Source organism: Penaeus chinensis, chromosome 27 (assembly GCF_019202785.1).
Source record: "Penaeus chinensis breed Huanghai No. 1 chromosome 27, ASM1920278v2, whole genome shotgun sequence".
Classification (NCBI taxonomy): domain Eukaryota; kingdom Metazoa; phylum Arthropoda; class Malacostraca; order Decapoda; family Penaeidae; genus Penaeus; species Penaeus chinensis.
This window is the reverse complement of record NC_061845.1, coordinates 2,035,068-2,047,169: the sequence shown is the minus strand read 5'-3', so window position 1 is coordinate 2,047,169 and position 12,102 is coordinate 2,035,068. Positions and strand designations below refer to the sequence as shown.

General features: G+C 39.9%; 1 protein-coding gene across 1 annotated transcript in view; it reads left to right on the top strand.

The window, feature by feature from the left end:
- LOC125039504 (RRP12-like protein) overlaps window positions 1-9,325 on the top strand; it is an 11,900-nt gene extending 2,575 nt beyond the window's left edge. The window contains 17 exon segments of the mRNA XM_047633527.1: window positions 1,364-1,490; window positions 1,905-2,090; window positions 2,259-2,375; window positions 2,785-3,009; window positions 3,438-3,706; window positions 3,927-4,020; window positions 4,135-5,295; window positions 5,297-5,545; window positions 5,790-5,910; window positions 6,155-6,210; window positions 6,212-6,422; window positions 6,787-6,946; window positions 7,391-7,532; window positions 7,761-7,947; window positions 8,123-8,250; window positions 8,464-8,633; window positions 8,902-9,325. Of these exon segments, the coding sequence (XP_047489483.1) occupies window positions 1,364-1,490; window positions 1,905-2,090; window positions 2,259-2,375; window positions 2,785-3,009; window positions 3,438-3,706; window positions 3,927-4,020; window positions 4,135-5,295; window positions 5,297-5,545; window positions 5,790-5,910; window positions 6,155-6,210; window positions 6,212-6,422; window positions 6,787-6,946; window positions 7,391-7,532; window positions 7,761-7,947; window positions 8,123-8,250; window positions 8,464-8,633; window positions 8,902-9,004 (3,706 nt within the window). The 3' untranslated portion in view covers window positions 9,005-9,325.
- Window positions 9,326-12,102: the final 2,777 nt, after the last annotated feature.

Here is a 12,102-nt window from a genome sequence, read left to right as displayed (position 1 = left end):
TTAGGAACTATTAAAATTTTAGAAATAAAACAAGTTGCATTTAAAAAATTGAGAAAAGCATTTTCTTCTTTAGCAGATCCTTTCTTCTTTTTCTTTTTTTCTTCTTCTTCTTCTTCTTCTTATTATTATTATTATTATTATTATTATTATTATTATCAGTTTTTCATTTTGGGCGTGGAGCAACAACAGCCACTCTCTGCCATTTTATTCTCATCTAGTACAGATATCAGAGTAAGGTCACTTTACTCGCTTGAATTATACTTTAGAATAAGTGAAAAATGGGCATCTGAAGTCATGGTATTTGACCTCTGTGCCAAATACTAAGAATTGGAAATAAGACTGAAATACTGTAAGTACATTGAAACTAAAAGCAAAGTCATAATCATTACTATATTACTGGCCTGTCATATATAAGGTTTTTCTCATTAGTGTTTAATGAATTGTTTGTGGATTGTTACAAGCTTTGAGACCTTTTCCTTCCTATGTCTGTTCCTGACATTAGAATGGACAGAACCTCCCTAAAACTCACTCACTCACTCTATACCGGTTTCAAAATACAACCATCAAGTATAGAATGGCAGAAAAATGGTAGCCCTAGTCAAAAAAGTCTTCTGTAAATAGCCACCTTCTAGCATGGAATGACTTTATGCCAGGTAAAATACTTGGAAATAATTTAAAAAGAAATTCTTCAGCAAAGGCCTTTTCTTTAACTCAATGTCGATGTGCACGGCGTATGTGCTATGCCCACTGTGAGTAACTTGTTTGATTGTTTTTACACATAGATGGCTACACTTGTATTAAGTCACCAATGAGCCAATTACAAGTACTGACTGTCTCGCCCGTTTACCCTTTTCATTGATTTACAAAAATATTTTACATTGTCTTATTTTGCTGTTACTAAAGTTTATAACATTATAGTAATTATAATGTTTATGATAAAACTAACGCCATCGATATTCATAGCACTAGTAAAAAATAAAATTTTCCCGCCAATTCAAATCATGTAAGGTCACAAGGTCTACTAATTGACTTCTTTGTGGCTAAGCACTAGCAGAGCCATCTATGTGCAGAGACATTTCACAAAAAATATAGAAAATGAGCACAGCATTTTCCCCATTTTTTAGTAATTTTCCCCGGCGACATTGGGTTAAGTCTCAAAAGCTTCCCCTGATATCTTAGATCAAGTATATGTCAAGCTCTTCATTGCTAATGGCATGTAATGATGGCATGGCTGGTATGTTGTGATAAATACTGTTTTCTAGCACTACCTTTAGTATGCCCAAGCCTTATCTTGTATTCAGCTTTCATATCTGATTTATATTTTTCTCTCTTATCATAAAGCTTTTTTTCCTTTTTCCATCAGATTTTTTCGGGACTTCAGTGTATCTTCAGAGCAACATACCCGTATGTTGGCTATCCATGCAGCTGCTCAAGAGTATATGAGGGAGTCAGGCATGCCAGAAACATCAACATCTTATTTTTGTGCCTTAGTAAGTAGCACGTTTGCAATTTATTACTATGAAAGAACTTTTATGTTTATAGAGATATGTTGTTATAGTTTTATAAGCTTTTGCCTTTGTTAAAGTGAGCTACTCTCCCTTCTGCTCTTTTTCTATTCGTCTATCTCCTCCTCCTCCTCCCCCTACCCTTACCCCTCCCCCTCCCCCTCCCCCTCCCCTCCCCCTCCCCTTTCTCCTCCTCCACCTTTGATTCTCTTTTATTTCCTCTTCCTTATCCCCATCCCCGTCCTCTTCTCAACCCTCCATTCACTTCTTTTTTCATTCTTATTCTCATTTATTTCTCTTCTTCCCTCACTTCTGTATGTCTTACTAGATTTTGCAACCCATTTTCCCGCAGCTGCAATATCCAGGCATTCCTTTTACCAACTACCATGTTCCCCACAGATGATAAGTCTGGAGGGCATCAGCGACAGTGAGGAGGACGTCAGTGCGACCCTTGCCCTCATGGCCAAGGTGATCCGTCGCGTCCAAGTGGAAGTGTTACGCGCCAAGTTCGGTGACTTTGCTAAGAGATTGGATCATATTATTACACTGTATCAGGAGGCCGGCAATGGTAGCCTGCTTGTTAATGTAAGTGTTGTTTTTTTTTTTTTTGGGGGGGGATAATAGTTTTTATTATTTTCCTCTTCTTGTTTTTAAGGCTCTTTATCTCTTGTATTGGATTATGTAACGTGATGTACTTATGAGATTAATTTCAGCTCTTCATCAGATTGCTTATATTTTCTCTTTCCACGACAGGCTCTTGGGTCCATGTCGGTTCTCCTCCGAGCCCAGATGCGAGACCAGTGGTCATACCCCTATACCAACAACCTGCTACAGAAAATACTGGCTTTCACGGTCTATGATAAGCCAAAGGTAATATTGATTCTCTGTATTTTCCTTTTTTTTTTCATTTTTATTACTTCCATTTCTCAATTACTGTCTCCTGTTCTTTTTTCTTACCTTCATTATTTCTCCTTTTTGTATTTCATTTTTTAGGTGTTCCCCTTTTTTTTCTTTCTTTTATGCCTCTTCCTCATCTTTTCCTTTTCTTCTTTTCATTCTTTATGTCACCTTTCTTTTTCCTCTTTTATCGTTGTCGTTTTTGTTGTTGCTCTCCTTGATATGCTTGCCTTTCTTCAATATATCGCCTTCTGCCTCTTCTCTTTCATTGTCTTCTCTACCTTCTTTTTCTTCTTAGTTATGTCAGGTTGTTATTTGACACATTCTATGAACGTGAATATCCCGCATGACACATGACTGATGCCGACAAAACTCGCCGCAGGTCAGAAAAGCCGCCCACCATGACGTCACAGCTGTCCTGAAGGCCTCTTGCTTCATGCTGGATGAAGGAGACGAGAAGGTGATTCACCCCGCTGCAGGGGAGGTGGCCGAGTTCTGCAACGCGCAGCTGAGGGCTTCCAGCGAGATGGGCAACACCAAGACGACGCTCCACCTCCTGGTCTTGCTCCGGCAAGTCATTGAATCTTTTCCGCGGAAGCAGTTGAAGGTACTGATTGGGGGCTGAATCCTTGAGGGGATGTGTGTGTGTGTGTGTGTGTGCGTGTGTGTGTGTGTGCGTGCGTGCGTGCGTGCGTGCGTGCGTGCGTGCGTGCGTATAGTTATATATTTGTTTAAATTTATATATTTATTTATATTTGCAATGTTCATTTATTGATAAATTGATATGAATTGGATTGGGTAACATGTAGGCTTTGCGGAGAAAATGGATACTGCCATATATTGGCAAAAGGCATTATCACAAGAATAGTAATAAAAGCTAAATATACATTTTCCATTTCCTAAAAACAGTGTTGCAGAGTTAAAAGTTTTTAGATCAAGTCTGAGGAAGCCAAAATTCAACCACATAGCCTGCTCTGACTTTTCAGTGTAGCAGCTTCTCAAAGATTCCATGCTTTACTTCCTCCCTCCCCCCAGGGCTCATGTGAGGGCATCCTATCAGTGATGCAGCTCGGGAACGCCCTTATAAATGCCAGCGCCATGCAAGCCCTCTACAGTGTGATGGTGTCCAAGCCAAGTTCTGAGGTTTTCCCGTCAGGGACCAATGCAGCCCTGATCACGGCCCTCACCACAGGCACCAGTGGCGTACCAGGCAGTTTGGCAGCAGTTATACCAAGCATGAATGATTCTCAGCCTGCCTGTGCATGGATCACAGTCCTTACAGCTGCGCTTTTGAATCTCTTTAGGTGAGTAGCCTTTTGAAGTCTGCTATTTGTTGATGATTTTTTTTTTTTTTTTTTTTTTTTTTTTTCTTTTTGGATGGGGGGGGGTAGGCCTGGGTAAGATAAAGAAGAAAGGTATCTTGATTAAGAAAATAAGCATTTTTGGCCAGTTACTTCCCAAGACTGTTATGAGTGTGTGTGTAGGTATTGAATTTATTTTTCATATAATGTGTTCTTATTTCAGGACTGATGAAGAAGAGGGAATGAAGTACATAACAACATGGATTGTTCAGCTTGTTCCATTCTGGTGCAGTGAGCACAATAATGTTCATTCAAAGGTAAATTTTATGTTGCACATCTGTTCCTCAGAGTAAATGAAACAAAGGCTCTTGGCAGAAAATAAGTTTATCAAATTAGAAACCCATGTATATAATGCTTTGTTATCTTTTCAGGTGTTTGAATCCTTTGAAGCACTGCTGGAGGAAAGCATAGGAAAGTGCAGTGAAGAAATGAAGGCAACTGAAAATTTCCAACTTCAGGTGCAAACCCTTTACCAAGCCATTGAGGGAGGCATGTCATTGCAGTACCAGCCTGCATGGGTTTATGTCTTTAAAACCCTGTCAAAATGTTTCAGCACTATTGGCCCTCTTTTCCCAGATCTGATGATGCCATGCTTGAGAAACTTGGTTACACTGGTGAGGGACTGGAACTGCCCAGTCAGGCCGCATGTTGAGCATTGCATTGGCGCTGCTGTTAAAGGTCTAGGACCCAAGGCCCTGATGTCAGTTGTGCCGCTGCAGATCACAGGCGACATTGCTGAGGATGAAAAGCACCTGTGGGTTCTCCCTCTTCTGAGGAGACATGTCAAAAATACAGAGTTGACTTACTTTGAGGACTATTTTGTGCACTTGGCTGGAAAGTGTTTCGTCATCCTAAATGCACTGAAAGAGAAAGGCGAAGGGAAATCTCTCCTTAGCAAAACTTACAGGACAGTAGAAAACCAGATATGGGGCCTGCTGCCTAGTTTCTGTGACAAGGCCAAGGATGTGGAAAAGGCTTTAAGCAATGAGAAGTTTGCCCGCGTCCTGTGTGATCACATTAAGTTCCGTGATGATACGAGGATTCAGGTCATGGCGGCAATGCGAAACCTGATTAATGATAACAAGGAAAATCCAGGCAGGTTAGCCACATATTCAAAGAATTACTTGCCAGCACTATTTAATGTATACTTGACAAAGGTTAGGGGCAAATTTGACAGAGGGACGGAGGAACCCACGATTCATCAAAGCCAGAGATTGGCTGCATATTCAACAATTAAAACGTACCTAGAAATTGTACCCAAACCCAAGTGTAATGAATTTCTAAACCTAATTATGAATAAGTATGATGCAGAGACAGATAGCTTTAAGAAGCAGGCATTCCTTGATCTGGTTAGAGCATTCCTTCCTTACATGGAAATTGAATCGTTTGAAAAATTCTTTGATAGGGTAAAGCCACTTCTCACAGAGACAGTGAACCACAAGGAACAGAAAGCAGCTTACAGACTCCTAGAGGAACTCCTCAGTGTGGGAACAGAGAGCAGCTCACAGTTCATCACAAATAACCTTAAAGATGCTCTATGAAATCCTCCTGCAGTCTCTCACAGCTGCCTCCCCACCTTCACGTGCACCAAGGCTGAGGTGCATCAGGCAGGTTCTGTTGAATCTGAAGATTGATATGGAGGAGGAGAAGCGAGATACTTTCCTACAGCAGGTCGTTGCCGAGACTGTCATGTGCTGTGGCAAAGGAATGTCCACAGCCACACGGAAAGCAGCTTTTGCGCTCCTGGCTGATGTGGGTACCACCATCCAGAAGCAACTTCAAGTAAGTCTCTCTTTTTTTTCTTTTATTTTCTTTTGAAAGGTGCTTTTTGATAACTTGATTTTAATAATGATTTATTAAGGTAGTTGATGTTCTGTTGAGAGGTTTGGTGTTAAATGTCAAATCATTGGATAGTTTGTTGAATTGTACAGGTATACAGTAAACCGTTTGAACACCAAATGATGAGTTAATGTCACTTCTAACTTGTACACATGTAGCTGATTTATATGTTGATCCCCATTGCCAGTGTACCCCAGAAGACACGGTACGGCACAGCATGAAGCTCTTCCTGGCAGGGTTGGTTGGCTCTCCTGCTCTGGCAAAGAATTCCATAATTGCCATCACATCCCTCACATATCAGTTTAAAAGTAGGTATTCTGCATATTTTTTTCTGTCAGAGTACGATATTGCATTGGTTATTTTTTTATTATTCAGTTTCTATGAATGATTGATATGATCCATATTAGTGTATTATATAAATTCAAGGCATAGACAGACTTTCAAGTTTATTTGCATTATATTTAATTCATAATAGTTATATATCCTTATTAGAAGTTCTATGAAAATGTGTGTAGAGAATGCTATTAATCTTAATTTTCTTCCTGCGAATAGGTATCATCCCAAAGGATGTGCTAGAGCTTCTGATGAACAACATGTGCATCCAACTGCCTTTGCAAGTCCAGAGAGATTGTGGGAGCTTGCTTGTCCTTCTTCTTGGCTACTCTCTCATTTATGCCAGTCCCTGTCATGTCTGATTATTTTGAGAACATCTTCAAGACCCTCTGCAAAATAGACCCGGAAACCCAGCGCAAATTCCGCAGAAGAATGCGTGACATTCTAAGCAGACTTGTGAGGAAGTTTGGCAGTGATCGCCTCATGGGTGAGTGAGTTTCAGAAAATGAAGGCTGACTACCTATAGCCTCTGGACTGATAGCAGCTATATATGGGCATAAGGCTTCACTACTTTACTAATTGGTTGTAATTTCAATTTAGTACAAGTTCTTTCTTGTATTCAGAATCATATTTTATATGTGTTTAGGATGTTTTTGAGATTATTTCCACTAGTTTAAGTAATAACATCAAACAGTTAAAAAGGAACGGCCCATTTTGACAAGCAGTTGATTTTTTAGTGCATGTGTTATGAAAAAATATCTGATTATATAAGTATGTGTGTTCTCACAAAAAAAAAACAAAAAAACATGCAATAGGCAAAGCATATATACAGCATATATATTTCTTTACAGCAATGGTACCACCGGGAGACGGCATCTTACAGAAGCGAATCCGCAATCTCCGTAAGGAAGAAGGAAGGAAGAAGAGAGAGAGAGAAGCTAGGAGGAAGCAGGGAGAGAAAGTAGAAGATAGTGAAGACGAAGATTTGGTTAGAGGAGCCATTCCACCAAGGTATGGTGTTATTAGATAGGTTTTTTTTTTTTTTTTTTTTTTAACCTAGCAAAACAGAAATTTATTCTTCGTGGACATTGCTGCGTTGTCTTCTAGGCTTTTGTTTTGTTAGATGTTGTTTACATAGTAATTTTTTTATTATTATTATTATTATTATTATTATTATTATTATTATTGTAATTATTATTGTTAATACTTATAATAGATGATATGACAATAATAAGAAAAGTATAATAAGAATAACCTTTCTTTCTTGAAAATTAAAGGAATAGGGTAACCAGGTGAAATCAGGTAGGACAAGTATCTCACTCCTGACTAAGCTCTTGTGGAGTTACCTCTGTGTAAACAAAATTGATAAACCCAAATAAGCTCCGTGGACAGTTCATGTACCCGGTGCCAATGGTTTAAGAGCTGAGGTTTTTCACTTCCTTTTACGTCCCCCAGTTTGGATGAGATTCTTGCGGAGATCGACTCGGGTGATGATGACAGGAGTGATGATGACGACGACGACAATAAAGGTGGAAGGAAAGGAAAGAGAGAAGTTAAGAAGAAGGGGCTAAAGGAAGCCTGGATTAAAGAGGACGAGGTAGTTATTTCCTTCTGCATCTTTATTCCAGTAATGTTGTGATTATATTTATTGCTGTTTTTTTATTTATTTGTTTACTTAAAACTTTTTTCATAGTAGTTACATTATTTCCTTAAAGGATTTTGATATCAGTGTCACAAGTTTTTTTAAGATTAATTTTAGTAAGGAGAGAGTAGCTGAGAAGAGAATTTGTTGGTAGAATGAAAAATACAAACACATTTATTCCAGGACAACATTGTGGATCTCCTTGACCCAACGGCCGGCCAAGCAGTGCTCTCCAAGAGACCCAAGTTGAAGGCCAGGCGTCCTAAAGAGGGCAGTACAGGTGGATTTGAGGTGGACGAGAATACAGGCCGCATCATCATCGTTGATCCAGATGAGAAGAAGAAGGAAAAGGAGAAGATGGGGTCTTCTAGTAAGTTACTGAGGATTATTTTCAGGGTCTCTCATTACTGGATTTTTTTTATTTTCTGTGTACTTGTATTTGCTGGATCCTTTGCTTCTACAGTGAGCATTGAAATCAGGTGTTCTGGTAAATGTCACTATTCCCTCATACACTGGAAATTCCTTTCATGAACTGATTCCCACAGATATAGAATTCATGGAGGATCTTGACGAGTTCTTGGAAATGAAGGCAGGTGTCAAGGAAGGCAAGATTAAACAACGCAAGAGGAATTTGAGTGAGGGTTCAGAAGAGAATGAAGAACCCCCCAATAAGGTAGGAAAACGGACTCTTTGATTTCGTTAATTTCTCACTAGTGCTGTTTTGTGTATACTGGATTTATGTAGTGTTTCTGACTTGATATATATTATGTTAGAGTTCACTATCTTTTGTTTCATCATAATGCCTGTTTAATCTTTAGTATTTGGCTTTTCTTAGTACTAAGTCCATTTCATGGTTTTCTCTGACACCATGTCTTGTTCCCTATAGGTGTCTGGAAAGGGCCCAAGCAATGTAAACAGCAAGAAGATAGCACAGAAGAAACGCTTTGACTACGGCTCAGATTTCCGCATGAAGAAGGCAAAGGGAGATATGATGAAGAAGGGGAAGGTTATGCCATATGCTTATGTGCAGTTCACCAAAGACAGACTTAATAAGAGGTAAGAAAGTGGTGTCTTTCGATAGCGTTGCTCTTGCTCATTACTGTATTTCAGTTAAGATTTAAGAATAATTTTCCATTTTGACAACTTCTTTGTTTATTCAATAATATCTAGTGATTATTTTCCAAAAGTATTCATGCAGTTGTAATATAGATTTGTTCTGGCTCACAGCTTTTAAAAAGATTTGCAGGAGTTAACAGGAAGGTATCCAACATTGTTATTCTGAATGGAGTCTTGCCTCTACTAACTGTTTATCTCTCCCACACAGGAAAAAGGCCAAATTCCAAGGTCAGTTCACCAGTTTGGTCCGAGGTGCCAAGAAGGGAGTGGCCAAGGGTTCGAAACAGAAGATGAGGGGCAAGAAGCAGTAAAATGATGACAAGAGGATGAGGGATACGTTATATTCAATATGTGATAGATTGTGGCACATTGTATATAAATTGGAGTCTCCTGTGACTGGAGGTTGAGGCAAATTTATATGTGTTTGTTTGTTTGTTAAGAATTCTTTATGCAGTTGAATGTTTTCATCAAATTGATATTTCATTTTCTGCTGTTCGTGTTGCTTTGAAAATGCAGCTGTTACCTGTCATGTTTAGTTTTCTTTTCCTCAAAATCAACCACTTTTCTTATATTATTCATGGAATATATGATTAATACATTAATGTATTATTGTAGAATAAATATTGTTTATACATATGTCTATTTTTTTCCTGACATGCACAGAAGAAGCAAATGCTTCATATTTCTGACTGTAAACATGCCTACATCTTTAAACAAATCTGTGAATTCCATTTTCCCTTCAGTTTGTTTCATATAGAGATTTATAATTGGATTTTAAAAGAGAGTGGGAAATTAAATGTGCCTATATTTTGTGATAAAATTGGTTATAGAACAATGCTTGCCACCGGTTCCTCTCTCCAACAAAAGGAACAGTTCCCAGAGAGTATACCGGCTTAAGGAATTGTTAAAATTCGATGTGTCTCAGATCTGATGATGAAGGGAGTAAAGTTTTTTGAAATATAAGGGAATATACAGTCTGGAAATGAAATGATTATCTGGTTACATGATAGCATTGTTGGAAAAAAATGAAAAATTTGAAAGAAAACGTTTTTGTCCCTGAGAAGCAGTCCACTCTGATTCCATATTGCAAATGCATTATGTGTAAAAATCCATTCTTTGCAAATGTTAATAGTATTGTTCTCTATGAGGAAATTCCCTTTGTTATACTACAGTTTATTCCAGCTCTATTGTTTATATGTATGTCCTAAGTAAATATAAAATGATGTTTCTGTTTTAACATTCCCGTGCAAACTTTAATTATCAAGCAAGCACTGATGAAAATTTTTCTTTCTGCATCAATGTAGCAAACTTCGGTCTTTTACTAAACAAAGACAGTTAATAAGTTTATCTATTATCCAACAGATAGTGATTATTGTTTATGTTTATGAAAAACTTGCTAACCAAGAATTTAAGAATAAACACTCGTATATCTCTCCCCCAATCCTTTGCCCGTTGTTGTCGTGGGGGGCTTAGGAGACGAAGACTGAGACCCAATGATGGGGAACTCCTCAACCTTGGGACTCAGCCATCGACTCAACTAATTTTGCATAGTCTTTTTTCCCACTCATACTTTTCGTTTCAGTTTCTTCATCAATCCCTTCTACTATCCACCTCCTAAGGTGTGAGAGCCGTGCTGAAAGGATGAAAGTCAGTCCTGAACGGCCTGAGGGAACCATGGGCACGGTATTCCCCTGCCATACCTGGCCCTTACCCCTCAAGGGGAGCCTGAGGGGTGGACTATTTTTTTCCCCCAACATACTCCAGGCTTATCATGGCCAATAATGAAGACATAACCCCAATCTTAAGGGCAATGAGGCTTGCCCCTTTATCAAATAGCCCCAATCCCAGCTCTCCTTTGACCAAAGGCTCCGAACACTGCAACAACTCCCCCATCATCAATGCATACTAGTACAGTATCAACCCTAATCAACAACCAACCCCCAGGAGACATTTCTACTCTCCCAACATGCTCAACTTCAACACCTTTACTCTCACAACCTCCTTCATCAAGCATCCCATCTCCCCTTATTACTACCTTACAACCTTATTGCCCACCTCCCCGTAACACTACCCCCCTCAACACTACTCCCTCCTCCACACGTCCCCGCACTTCTACCTCTACAAGAATCCTAAATACTCTATTTAGCCCAGCTAAATGGGAACGATTTTTCGTGATCCCTCCCACAGCTCCCTACTCTCAAAACACCCTCCTCTTCCAACAATGCCTCCAAAAACAAGTAGGCAAAGTCTCTTTCCGTAGCCGACGCGACCACTCCCGTCTCGTCACAGTAACAACTGAAAACGAAGCTATAGCACTAACAAAACTAACTGATCTATGTGGTAATCCCATCCCTACAGAACCTCATCCAACCCTCAATACTTGCACTGGAACTGTCTCTATCTCCCCAACAGATTGCCCAATCCATGACAAAGAATGGTCAGATTGTGGAGAGGACTTACTCGCTTGTCTCACAGACTATGATGTAACATATGTACAATGCTACTCCATTCCTCCCAGAGGAAATCGTAAGAAATCCATCAACATTGCCAAAATTACTTTCCATAGACATGACCTTCCCTTTAATGTTTACATAGGTGGGGAATCCCTACCTGTCCGACCATACCAACCTCCTCCTCGTCAGTGCCAAAATTGTTGGCATTTAGGACATCCTGCCAAACATTGCCGTTCCACAGCCAGATGCCCGCTATGTGCCCAACCTGGCCATACTCGATCAAATTGCTCTGCACAATCACGCACATGTGCAAACTGTGGCGGCCCCCATAATGCATTTTATAGAGGCTGCCCCACCTACAAATTTGAGTCTGAGGTAGCAACTCTCAGATTCAGACTTGGACTCACTCTACGTGAAGCCAGACAGGAAGCACGTCGACAAGGCTTTTCTCTTACCCCCTACTCCAGTAATGTCGCTCACTCTGTCAATCCCCCTACCTCCCAAGCTCCTACACCCTCTCCTAAACCCAACTCCCCTCCATCTAACTTCCCCTCTTCTACCTCCTACCTTCCCTAGTCAAATTCTTTTGCCATCCTAAACCCAGACACTCCAATCTCTACCCAATCAAATTCTTTTGCTATCCTAAATCCAGACACCCCAATCTCTACTACAGCCCCAACACCTCTCCCTCCCCGCACTACCCGCAGCAGACAGAATAAACGTTCCAGCCCCTCTTCCCCTACCTCACAATCACCTCCACCTTCCTTTGCCCCTATTCAGACACCAGACTTCTCTTCCCCCCCTCACAAGAAAACCTTTATCTCACAATACTCCCCAACCAACTCCACTACAGAAACTCTTGAAGATATCCAGAACTACATAATCGAGTCCCAAACTAATACTCATCCACCTTCAAATTCTACAACTCCCGCTCCCTCCACACTCAAAGTGACTGC